This window comes from Elephantulus edwardii, unplaced genomic scaffold, assembly GCF_000299155.1.
Source record: "Elephantulus edwardii isolate Elephantulus edwardi_28Jun2011 unplaced genomic scaffold, EleEdw1.0 scaffold00029, whole genome shotgun sequence".
NCBI classification, from domain to species: Eukaryota; Metazoa; Chordata; class Mammalia; order Macroscelidea; family Macroscelididae; genus Elephantulus; species Elephantulus edwardii.
The window spans coordinates 10,831,897-10,845,712 of NW_006399779.1; the positions used below are offsets into that span (position 1 = coordinate 10,831,897).

Sequence of the window (13,816 nt, forward strand, 5' to 3'; positions counted from 1 at the left end):
GCGCTTCAGGTCCTCTTCAGTTTCAACAAGCAGGGTTGTGTCATCCATACGTGACAAATTTAAAATTTTTAGAAAGCATTATGAGATTGATACATTTCTAGAGAAATGGACCCTATATTTAGCATTCTCATTAGTCTGGCTCTGAGTTGTCTATAACATGATTCTGAAGGAGAAATTATTCTCTATTGTATATATAAGAAATTCGATATAGCCATATAGAACTACCCTTCAATCTAGTGCTGAGGCTTAGTTTTATTAAAATTCCCAGCTATTGGAAATGGTCTACTCTTAAATTTTTTTAGTCAATGGACTTGTATTATCTATATCTTCATGATCAGCTTATAGGATACAGCTTCTTGAGGTTGTTTCCATCAAGCAGAGCCTGTGAGAGTTCTAAGTGTTGGACGTAAATATTATCACCAGGGTTTATTATGCACCTATCTTTAAGCCCATTGATTATCTGTAGTTTATACAGTCTGGAAAATGAGTTTATAAAGAGGGAAGGAGATTAAGAAAAATAGCGTTGAATTCTTGGCTCCTTAATAACTACAGGGCCATTGTTAAGTCAGAATCAACTCAATAACATTAGGCTTAAAATTGAGTTGCAGTAGTACAAGCATGTATTTCAGAGTTTCTTACAAAATCACCTTTGGAAATGTGTAGGACTTCAGCCATAATCTATTTTTGAAGAGTTGGTGCGGTAATTAAATAGTCTTTCTTTTTTGTGATCCCCTTATTTATTTATTTCTAATTTATTTTACTTTGACAAGATTTCGGTGTTAACCAGGTTTCACTGTTTGTGACATTGCAGAACTGTTCAGGCTAAGTCAAGTAGTGGCAGTAAAACTTCAGACTCTCCGACACCAAAAGCTGCAACTACAAAAGCTCCTTCTGTGAAACCCAAAGTGAAACAGCTCAAAGTAAAGGCTGAACCACCACCGAAGAAACGGAAGAAATGGAAAGAAGAGTTCTCGTCGTCCCAGTCTGATTCCTCTCCTGAAATTCATTCTAGTACTGATGAGGGTGGGTTCCGCATGACATTAATGCCTTGAGAAATTGAAATGATTATCTATATATGAATGAAGAACAGTGATACTGACTGAATCAAGTTCTGCTTAGACTTGTAGAAAATAAATGCATACTCCCTGAATACATTAGCTGATAGTGTGGTTCACCCACATATGCAATCTTGTAAAATAAGAATGGAAGTGAACTTGAAAGAGACTTTTGTGAGTTCTGCCCTTACTAATGCCAGTAAAACCCACTTCTTTTGGTCAAATACGGATTAGATCATATGTTTGTTAAAAATCATCTAGTTGTAAATTTCTGAGTTGGTGGAAGTGTAAAATGGTGGAAGGCAGTATGGTGCTTTCTCAAGAAGTTGGAAATAGATACACCATTTGACCCGGCAATTCCACTACTGGGAATATACCCTCCAGAAACCAGAACTGCCACCCAAGCAGATACATGCACACCCATGTTTGTTGCTGCTTTGTTCATAATAGCAAAGAGTTGGAAACAACCCAAGTGCCCATCAACAAATGAATGGGTAGAGAAGCTGTGGTATATTCACACAATGGAATATTATGCAGCATTGAAAAACAAGGAATTCGTGAAATATACAAAATGGGTGATCCTGGAGGACATTATGCAGTGTGAAAGTCACAAAGGACAAATACTGCATAATGCCACTATTATAAAACAGGACTAACATCGGGGTTGGGTGGAAACTAAGAAAAGAGGGGATAAATAATGTACACAGCATTGAAACAGACAAAGAAGAGAACTGTGTAAAAGGAATATATGATTAGGTATTATTGACATGACAAGAGTCCAGAATAAGAGCTGCATAATAAAGTGGCCAGGGTGGGGAGGGACTGTATAACAATGAAAGAACTTTCTTTTTTTTTGGTGGGGAGGGGAGGGAGGAAAATGTGCAACAATGAATGAATGGAAATCTAAGTTCTTTATAAACTTTCATTAAGATCTCAATAAAGTAAAAAAAAAAGAAAAGCATACATAAGCCTAGGAAACATCAACTCTAAAACTAGGTAATGCTGTATAAAAAACCCAAAACTCACTGCCGTTGTGTTTGTTTCAACTGATAGTTTTCCAAGCTGTAAATCTTTGCAAGAAAAATCCTGCCTCATCTTCCTCTCACAGAGGAGTTGGTAGACTTTTACCATCAGGGTCTCTTGTATTCTATTGTAGTTATTTTTTTTCTATGTATGTATGTATGTATGTTTGTATGTATGTATGTATATCCGTGTGTGTGTGAATTCACACACACGTGGAGCTTTGGTACTGGAGTCTATAGGTAGCGGCTCTGCTAACCCAAAGGCTGCACCTCTCTGGTGATTCAGAGCTTTCAGTGGCTACATGGGAGAAAGCTGGACAGTGTCTTTCTATTCCGTTTTCAGCCTTGGAAATCCAGTGAAGGTCATCTATGAGTTGGTTTCAAGCCATTGGAGTTTGGAGTTCAGAGGGTACACACGCCAGCCATAAACTGTGTATCGTCATTGCGCCTTAACTTTTTTCCCCCCATAAAATGAGATGGTTGAAATAAATATTTTTCATACTATTTGATCTTGGAACCCATTTCTTCCCTGAAAAATTATCAAAGCTTCCAAAGAGTTTTTATGATAACAAAAATCTTACAACTGATATTTAGCATATTAGTGATGAAAACTAAAATAGTTGAAAAACAAAGACTGTATCACCGTATTTCACAGGCTGTCAAAGCTTGGTATGTAATATATGTACAAGAAGTTTTGAGCAGTTGAGTAGAGCAGAGCCAGAATTAGCAAACTATGGCTTGTGGACCAAATTTGTTTTTAATCAAGTTTTATGGGAACACAGTCACACCCACTTGTTTAGATGTTGTTTGATTGTTTTCCCACAGCAGAGGCTGATTTGCCTTGTTGCTTCAGAGACCTGTGATCAACAAAGCCTAACTTTCTTACCCTAAAGGCCTTTACAGAAAAAGTTTGTGAACCTCATTTCTCCTAGAATATAAAGAAGATAGGAAAAGATGAAGGAATCCGAGAGGGCCTAATTTGTCATGCTAACGCTATAAGGCGTACGGTTGTGTAGTTAAATTCCATAGAGGAACATAAGTGGAGAAGTCACACTGTGAAATTTGAATTTAAGACATCACAATCCAGGCATAAATTGAGACCATGAACCTAAGCTTTTAAATTGACAGAGCAAAAGTTACAGATCTGAGCAATTTGGGATCTAAAATCAGCAGCCCCTGAATGACAGATTGAGTAGGAATAAGGGAAAAGGTTGAGGTCCAGGATGATTTCCAACAGTGTGAAGCTGATGTTGAGTCAGTTCTGTCTGCAGAGTAGAACTGCTTCTAAGGTTTACAAGAGTGTGCCCTGTTGGAAGCAGATCACTAATTTGGTGTTCAAGCAACCTCTGGGGAAGGTTTGGTTGCCAACTTTTCAGTTAGTATTGAGCACTTAATCATTGAAACCACACAAGGGATCACTTAAGAGTCATGAAATGCCCTCTCTAGTACAGCAGTAGATTTAAGTGTACTATTTTAAGCCACTTAATGAATAGTTGTACTAAAAGTATGCATAGCAGAATTTAGAAATTCTTTGTGTATGTCTAGAAAGTATGGTGTTATTTTTGCAGTTAGCAGGACTGTCTATTGCTCTTAATTTTACACTTTCTGCATTAGTAACTTAAATGACCACTAGGTGTCATTAGTAGTTAAGCATTTTTAGTGCTTTTAGAAATGTAAACATTGTAGAAGTTTTCAATACCTCCCCCCCCATCCCCACCGTATCCCCAAGCCTTTTCAATATTGAAATTTATTGGGTATCAAAAAAATTGTATTCATACAGACTGTATCATTGATACTTACTCAATAACAAAACAAAATGTTAAAATATTTATTTTAAAGTAGTCCATTACATATTAACCTACGGACTTATTTTAAGTGACCATACTTTTTCAAATAAGGGAGACAATTCAAATCTACCAGCTGCTCCAGGGGAGAAATATGGGCATTCTTCTCGCATGTGGTTTACAGTCTCTGAAAACCCAGAAGAGGGTCGGTTCTGATTTGATAAAACACAACCACATACTTTTCCAACTAACAAAATTTAGTGGGAGTTTTGCAATTTTTATTTTCTGCCTCCTCCTGCAGAAAATTTGTTTTCTGCATCCAGTTTGTCATTTGGGACTAGAGCGGCATGATCTGGCAACACATGACTGTGGTGAAGACCAGAGAAGAGAAGCAGATTCCTGCTAGGCTAAAGTTTCCAAATACTGGGCTTATGTTAGGGTTTAGAATCACCTGAGACGCTTAAACATAATAATATATTTAAGTTTCATCACCACTTTTACTCCTACCATCTACAAGAAATTCTGTTTAAGTAGGTCTGTCAACTGTGCAAACCAGCTTTGAAAATCTCACCCAGAGTATTTATAAAGCAATGTGGGAGAATTTTGAATTTAAGGAAATTGGGTCTACAGCCTTTCATGTGTCAACTCTTGTTATAGAGAAAAGTACTTTTTATGTTGTCAAGAGGGGAAATTTAATATTTCCTTTTTTTCCCCTGCCAGAATTTGACCCTCCAGCTCCCTTTGTCACCCGTTTTTTGAACACAAGAGCAATGAAGGAAACCTTTAAGAGCTACATGGAATTGCTTGTTAGCATTGCCTTGGACCCTGACACAATGCAAGCTTTAGAGAAGAGCAATGGTACAGACTTCTAAATAGTACTTTCTGGATTTTTTTTAATGTTTTTTAATGTTTATTTTTTTATATGGTTTTTGTAATACATACCTATATGTTGTCAATACAAATTTACCAATATCTTGATTCTGTAAAATGAGTTCTATCTTGTCACAGATTCTTTGGATATTTAGATCATAAATGTATTTTTGTTGGTTTCTGTTAGTAGGAAAGGTCTATAACTACCTATTAAATTCTTTCAGTGCTACAATTTTTATTATCCTTATACCTGTCATTTACGGGAAACTAGAGTTCAGGTCCTGATGTCAATATGCTTTGCTTTCCAGTCCTTGGAAAGATGAAGTCACTGTAATGGTATGATGATTAAAATACCCTATTTGTGTCTTTCAGTGAAAGACACAGAAAGCTTCTTTCTAATTAATTAAAATATATGCACTGGGTTATAACCATCAACATTTTTTTTTAACTTTATTAATTTTAATGAACATTTACCAAGATTTTGGATTTCCATTCCATCAACATTATTATACTCCATTACGTCATCTTCTGATCATTTTTTGTTATAGTAAAACAGGGTTAAAATTGGTAATAAAAATAAACTGGTAATTAATATACCCAATGTTGTCCAGCATTTCTTACCCTTCAGCTACTATAGTATTCACCACAGCCAAGGAAAAGGTGACATAAAAGCATGAATAAACTTACTTTCTTTAAGTTACCTTTCTATAAAAATGAGTGGTGTTAGTATAAAAATCAAATATAAAAACTAAAAAAAAAAGTATAAAAACTGTATAACCAGTATTAAATATAATTCAGTTATGATAGCTCATACTATCTTTTGGTTTATAATTCTTTCACACATTGACATACATTATTTTTATTTTAATTGTAGAACAACAGATTCATTTTATGGATGAAAAAAGTGAAGTTCAGGGAGGATAAATGACCTGCTTATAGGCCTACAATTTGCAGGTGGCAGAGAAAGAGCATTCCGGTCTTCTTGTTCCTACATAAGTGTCTTTCTTACCACATAATCAGACCTACCCACTTCCTACGAGTTGATTATGATTCATGCAGTCTTTCATCAACTTTCCTAGGCTGTAAATTAGAGAATACACCTTCTCATTCTCCTTCAGAGCAGCTTTGGTTTCAGACTGCTAGAGCTGTGCAGCCTTTTGGGTAGCAGCATAAAACCCTTAGCCTAAGGCACCAGAGCTCCTATAGAATCAGACAGCATTCCTATCTCATTCCTTTTTTTAGTCCTATGAAGTTATCAGGACCTTAACAATTGTTGTAGGGTTCCATCAAATTACCTGCCACAGAATGAAATAATGACCATTACAAGTATTGCTTTTTTTCTTTCTTTTTTAGCTCATTGTTGAAGCTATTATATCAGTCCATTTTGTTGTGATCCTCCTGTTTTTCACTGACCCAGTCCTTTCATGATGGCCTTCTCCAGGAAAAGTCCCTCTTGATGACATGTCCAAAGCATGCGAGACAAAATCTTGCTGTACTTGCTTCTAAGGAATATGCTGGTCTCTATCATCCTGGTACATATATTCTTTGATATACATCATAATTCAAAGATATCAATTCTTTGGTTTTTTTAAATTCGTTGTCCAATTTTCACATGCATAAAGAGCAACTGAAAATACTATGACTTGTATCAGACACAGTTTAGTCTTCAATATTGTGTCTTTGCTTTATGACACATTAAAAGAGGTCTTCTGCAGCATATTTACCCAATGACAATACATTGTTTGATCTCGTGACTGCTGTTTCCACAAGTTGTGATTGTAGGGCCAAGTAAAATTAAATCCTTGGCTACTTAAATCTTTTTTTACCACCCACCTTGATCATGGTGTCCAGTTGTGAACCTTAGAGATTACCTAGAACAAAATTTTTTTTAGTTTATATAAGGTATTAAATGGGGTATTAAAAGTATTTCCTAAATTTATTTATTTACTAGTAGAAGAACCAAGAATAAGACCCAAGTAAATAATACCCCTAGATGAGCACTATTGCTGTTAGATCTTTTTAAAATAGTCCTCAAAACCCTGTTTCTATGAAATAGAATTTTTTATAGTATTTTAATATACTTAACCACTTCTAGAAAGATAAAATTGTCCAGTGTACTGCAGTTGCCTTAGTATTCTTCACTATGGACTTCAAATATAAGGTCATTACTTGTGCAATCCTTTGTTCCTACTCATTATTTCATAATGTCAGATTAATTTTATAGTCTTTATAATACTAATACATTGTTAGGGAGCTCTGGTGGCCTACTGGTAAGGAGTTGTACTACCAACCCAAAGGAACATGGTTCGAATCTACCAGCTGCTTCATGGGAGAAAGATGGGCAGTCTCTTCATATTTTACAGCCTCTAAAAACCCTGGAGTGTCAGTTATCTGTCAGATCACCACATTAAAACATAAAAACAACAATCTAAAGTTTAATGAGCTCTAATAGTGTAGTTCAGCGGGATCTGCACTGCTAACCCAAAGGGGCCTTGTTCCAGTTCACCAGCTGTTCCATGGCAGAAAGATGAATGATCTTGGTGGCTAGAGGGTCAGCTGTGAGTCAGTTCCCACTTGATGGCAATTAAGTTTTGTTGCTGGGGATTTTTAATAGTGGTATTATCATCATCATTATTATTATTATTACTATTATTATTATTACCATTTGGATAGTAAGGGAGGTCTGGGGAGTATCACAGATTTTGTCCAGTGAACACATAGCTGTAATCACTTCTGGCAGCAGAGATAGGGTTCCACCCAGGCCTTCTGATCCTGAGTATATCCTATCCTAAGCTGCCTTTTTCACTTGCTAGTATAAACCCACTCATCATACTAGCCGCTGTTAGCTGTTTTGTGTGTAAAAGCAATGTTTTACCTAAGACAATGAATTTAAATATCATAAGTTTGTTTCATTTTTTAAAATATTGTTTTGAAAAATTTAAGTATTTTAAGTTTTGATGTTGATAGTTTTTACTGTGCCAGTAAATTTTAATGTTGTTTCAGATGAACTACTTTTGCCTCATATGAAAAAAATAGATGGCATGCTGAATGATAACCGAAAGAGACTTCTTTTGAATCTTCATTTGGATCAGCCATTCAAGGTATTTCTTTATTAGCAAAACTCGGTGGCAATCAGAGTTTTCAAAATTCCTTTTACTTATTCAATCCTGGAAAGATTATTACCCAATGGTAAAAGATATATATGTAATTATGCCTGTTGATACATTTTTGTTCTGAATTCTGCAAATAAATTGATAACCTAAAATCAGAGGGTTTGTCAAAGAAGCTAACTAGTAGTTTACGATTTCCCTGCTTATTAAAAAATATAGTATTACTACATCAGGAATCAAAACTTAGGGAGAAGGTGGACTTTTTTAAATGAGACTATTTAAATGATGTCAACAATGTTACACATTTTTGGAGCTTTGTCACATCTCTGTTATATCCCAGTGCCACATAAAACGGAGTGTAGACTTTATTCTAACTAGATGAAAACTAAGGCTGTCAGATTGAATACAAAGTTAGCTGGGACTGAGCCATACTAATGTGTAGTTGATGTGGGGGGAAGTCAAGAAGGAGGTATGTTTAAGAAAGCAAGCCAGCCCAGTGTTCAAAACTACAATACCCAGTGCTCATGTAGTACATGACTTTGATAAAAGAGTAGCATTTAAGGTTGGATCTTTGTATAATACAATTTGGCATATTAAATTAATACTATCTTTGAATCATAAAAATAATGGCAATACTTTGATCCTTTCAGTGATACAGTAATAAATTATACTGGTAGCTCAATTTCATTTTCTAAAACTATAAAATTACATGCCCTTAGCTCTAAGTATCATTTAGTTATTGTTTGTAGCTTTCCATGTCAGGTAGTAGGTAAAGCCATTAATAATGCCAGTGCCACTGGCTTTTTTTCCCCCCAATGGCTTTTAAAGAGTGAATGCGGATTGGTTTGCCACATGTCCACTATGCTATCTGTACTATCAGTAGTAGCTATTCTGTCTTTATGGTAAGAAAACTGAGTATCTACACTCAAGAATTTGGAAGCAGGAATGGCATCTATTTCCTAAACAGCGTGCCTCTGAAAACTCTATGAACTTTGATAAATGATGATAGTTACAGAAAGGCTTCAGGCCTTATTTTTAGGGTCACTATGAGTCATGCTCGACTCAACGGCAATCAGCAACACTCAAGAAAAAGCAAGGGAAGCAGTGAGAAGAATAACATCACGGTGTTCTTCTTTCTTCCCTGTTTTTGTTATCATCTGGGATCAGATGACTTTTTTATAACAAAAGAGGCCAAGTTTCAAAGTGTTTAAAGTACTAATGTTTTGGAGAAAAATCCATGCTTTACTCATCTCTAGCTATAAGACCAGAGAGGTTTTACTAAATGAACTCTTCATTTTACTCAGGAGTTCCATAGGATGGCATACTGTTGCTAATGCAGGTCATAAATTCAGCCTCAGTTCAAGGACTCTAGGTCCTCAAAAGAGGAGGTGAAAAGAATTTGTGATCATGCTTAGTTTACCACACCCCAGTAGTATTCTCCTTACATGAGTATTAATTTGATGTGTATATATCTACTGTATCTTTGTATGTATGTAAATGTACTTACTAGAATCTACCTGTACGTTGTGACATATGTAATAAGGCAAGATTTCAGTCGTTCATAGTCTCTCTGAGTAATAGTCAACTTGCCAGCACCTAACAACATCAATACCCTCCACATTTATGTCATTTAATATATTTAAATCATATATTTCATATATACACCTACACACACATACATACACATATACCTTTTTCCTTTTTTTTTTTAAAGTGCTTTGAAATAACTGGAAACGTTTTAGATTTGTTTTCTTCTTATGTTAATAATTTTGCTTCATTGTTTTGAAGAATGCTTTGGAAAGTTTTCCTGAACTGACAATAATTACTCGAGACTCTAAAGCAAAAACTGGGGGAACTGTTCTTTCTAAAATAAAAATGAATGGCAAAGCTTATAATAAGAAAACTCTACGAACTTCCAAAGCAACCACTAAATCTGCACAAGTAAGTAAAAATTGATTGATACAAATCTACATTTTCCAGTTTTTTAATATATTTCCAACTTAACACACTGTATTTCCAACTTAAAACACTGGAACAAATAAATACTTCACAAGGCTTTGTCAAGTTTTAATTCTTTTCAGTTAATGAAGAGCAGCTCTGGACTGAGCAATAGGAACCCAGTCTTATTTATTGTTTTTCTCCAGTGCCAAATTCCAGTATCTGGCATGTAGCAAATGTTCACATATTTTAATAAAGACCAGTAAGCAAAGGATCATCTAATACTTATATTTTTATATACTTATTCTGTAGTATTTTTAAAAAATTTTAATACAAGCTGATAAGTATATTGCACATTAATTCTATATCTGCAAAATCATTAAGGTTAGCATTCATTCATGTTAAAAAGTAAATCAGTGGTGCCATTTTAGAAAATCATTTGGCACCATAACTCCACAGCAAAAAAAAATGTTTTAGGTAGAAACAATCACAAAGACATAAAACTATATGCATTTGCCACTGCAGAATTATTTGTGACAACTATCCAGTTACAAACTAGCAAGAGAATGGCTCAGTAAAGAACCACACAGACAGTGGCATACAGTACACTTGTTAAAAAGAAGATAGGGATTTATTCACTTAAAAAAATTTTTTTTTATTGCCTGTATATATATAAATGCCAAATAAGTTCCAAGTATAGGGGAAAACAGTAGTAATATTGATCTTCACATAATTAACATTTTGAGTAAGTAGGTACAAATAATTGGAAGGATAGCCATACTTTAGAAAGATGAAAAATAGAGTTGTAGAACTATATAAATAGTATGATTTGCTTCCTATTAGAAAATTACTAGTATACATGTTATAATAAGAGAAAAACATGCAAGACTAGATAAGAAAAAATAGGAAGCTTTTATTATTCCTCATCTATTGCTATAGTGTTTAAATGTTTGAGTAGTATATTTAGTAAAGGAATTAGGATTTTAATATATAATATTTATTCATATATAAGTAAGCTTCTTATATATGTTGATACAAAGTACATACTCAAATAAGTAATTTTCAGATTGTCATTGTTTAGTTCCATATTTTCCTAAAAGATCAATTGTTTCATGAAATGCATCTATAAACTTTTTTCTTTTTACAGGAGTTTGCTGTGGATCCAGAGAAAATACAGTTGTATTCTTTGTACCATTCACTCCATCATTATAAATATCATGTTTATCTGATATGTAAAGATGAGGTAATCTCTCTTTCATTTACTTAAAATAGAAATGGTTCTCTGGCGAGCTCTGGTAGCCTAGTGGCAGGAAACCGCACTGCAATCCCAGAGGTACACACATTAAAAAAAAAAAAGAAAAAAAATGGTTTTCTGAACATTCTAGAAACTTTTACCCATAGTACTTTTAATACTTTTAAAAAGTATATATTCAGAGTACATATTTCCCACATGCTCCTGTAAATAATGACTAGGAAATTATTCTGATATTCTTGTATTTTTGTGCTCAGAATAATCTGAGGCTCACCAATTCTTTTGAGAGCTAGAACTGATTTTTTTTCTGTTAATGGTTGCTTTACATTACCATAATATATGATATTTTACTACATTTTGCTTTTTTCATCATCTATAATAACCTAACTGCTTTGATATTTTACTGCCTGCCTTATCCCATGGGGAGCTCTGGTGGCATCATCTGTAGGGAGTTGCAGTGCTAACCCATAGACTGCGTTTCTGGTAGTTCAAATCCAAACCCTGCACAGTCCTTGGATGAAAGATGGGCAGTCTCTGAAAACTCATTGGAGGGTCAACTGTGAGTTGATTGCCACTCCCCAGCAATGACTTTGACTTGCCTTATTCCACAGTCAGTATTTTTACGTAGGAAACTGCCTCTTTCTTCTATCCCCAACCGAAGGTATTTTTACTAGTATATTTAAGAAAATATCTTGAGAGCAGGGCACTTTTGGTAAAATACAGTTTTTATTTGCCAAAGAATACCATAATAGAAAAGTACTGGGTCTTATGCCTTGTCATAAATGAATGATAAAATTTAATTGTAACTTTAGGTATCATAACTTTGTTGTTGTTGTTACTTACTTTGGAATTGGAACTGATTCTTGGTTAGCCTTTCAGCAGGTTTTCAGAGGCAGTTAATCACTTGAGAGGAGATTGCACATCTTTCTCCCAAGGAGCAGCTGGTGGTTTTGAACCATATGACTTTGGGTTGGCGGCACAGCTTCTTTCCAGTAAGCCATGAGAGCTCCCTTAGGTATCATAAATTTAAGTTGCTAAAATCTGCATCACTTTTTGAATAGGATATTGTTGTTACGTGCCATCAAGTCATCTGCAACTAATTTCCTAAGGCAGATTAAAAGGTATTCACTTTCTCTGATCAGCATCTTAAGTTTTTTAAAAATTAAATTGGCACAAATCTATACCTGATATGTTTGACAACTTCTGTTTATCATTAGAAAAAGTAAAGGCAATAGTATAAAATATGCTAACTGTTCTTTACTGTGATTTAAAATGAAAAATTTACTACAAAATTTGTTATTCAGCTTTTATGTAATTGGAAGAAACTGAGAAGATTTAAGCCACTTTTTTTCTCTTAGTATTCTCTACTTTTGAAGCTCTGAGTAGTTGTTTTACATTGGCATAATAAATGATAAAGGAATTAGTCTTTATCCAAAGTACTTAAAATAAGCATTCTCTGTGCAAAGGTTGAATGGGAAATATTTTAAAATAATTTTGTAAAAATTTAATCACTTATAAATGAATTACTAAATCTCCTCATGTTCAAGATACATAAGCATTGTTTCATATTAGAGAACCTAAATATGAAGTGTCAGATTACGCTAATGTGGCAATTTTCTTTATTTTAGATTTCTTCTGTGCAGAAAAAAAATGAAGATTTAGGACAGGAAGAAATTGTTCAACTTTGTATGAAAAATGTAAAATGGGTGGAGGATCTATTTGAAAAATTTGGAGAACTCTTGAATCATGTACAGCAGAAGTGTTCTTAATGTTTCCACGGAATCCTATCTCTTTCATAGCACTAATGAAATGTTGGAGGAGGTGATTAAAGAGAGGTCTTGGAAATGGCATGTCAGGCAGTGACCTCCTGCAGGAGTGCCTGCTTTGATGATGGGATTCCCATTGAGATGCCTGCTGAAAGACAGTGAAGTTCAGGGGCCAGGGAAGTTCAGCCTTTAGAAGCAGATTGATATTCCAACACATTTTTATTCTAATGAATGATTTTTCTATTTTGTAAACTATTGGGTTACTGAATTTTATTTTCAGAAATGTTTTCTGGTAAATGATGAAGCATGCACTAAGTGTAAGTTTTCTTTACTGCTAGAGAGATAACACTTGATTTCTCCCCCTGCCCAGTCCCAGCCTCACTTCTTCACCCTGGCTAAACACCAGAATGATAAAGGAGTGGCAGAAAGTATACATTTACATTTATATCTGGCCACAAAATGGAAAATAGTGTACATTGTGTAAACAGATGTGATGTGATGTGACATTCTGTATGAGAATATCACCAATTTAAAATATAAAATTCAGAAACTGCATTCTGGTTTATGGACTCCTTTTACTCTCAACATGTTCAGGAAACTGGATATGGAGTTGGTGCAATTCTAAAACTGCTTTTTTGTGTCAAATTGTATTGTGCTGGAAAAAAAAAGACATACCATTTTTCCCTATCTCAAAGAAAAATATTTTCCTTTATATTGTGTTTTTTCCTTTGGGAAATTTTTTTCAATTGTACGTTTTATCTCACTAATAGATGTATTTTTCACAAGGAAAATATTGTTATAATTATGTTTGATAGATTTGTAATACACTTTTCATTATTTTCAGTAAATATTTAGTTATATGTTAAATTTATATTATAAACTCTACCTTAAGGTATCCCTCCGGAAACTATGAACTTTGACAAATGTTGATAGTTGTAGAGGGGCTTCAGGCCTTTTGTTCATAGGGTCGCTGTGAATCGTGCTCAACTAGAATGCAATCAACAACAACCTTAAGGTAA

At 34.4% G+C, this 13,816-nt stretch overlaps 1 protein-coding gene across 1 annotated transcript in view; it reads left to right on the forward strand.

The window, feature by feature from the left end:
* QSER1 (glutamine and serine rich 1) overlaps positions 1–13,349 on the forward strand; it is a 57,406-nt gene extending 44,057 nt beyond the window's left edge. The window contains exons 7-12 of the mRNA XM_006883735.1: positions 812–1,023; positions 4,582–4,719; positions 7,735–7,832; positions 9,630–9,782; positions 10,927–11,022; positions 12,660–13,349. Of these exons, the coding sequence (XP_006883797.1) occupies positions 812–1,023; positions 4,582–4,719; positions 7,735–7,832; positions 9,630–9,782; positions 10,927–11,022; positions 12,660–12,800 (838 nt within the window). The 3' untranslated portion in view covers positions 12,801–13,349. The remainder of the gene's footprint in view (positions 1–811; positions 1,024–4,581; positions 4,720–7,734; positions 7,833–9,629; positions 9,783–10,926; positions 11,023–12,659) is intronic.
* The last annotated feature ends 467 nt before the right edge of the window (positions 13,350–13,816 follow it).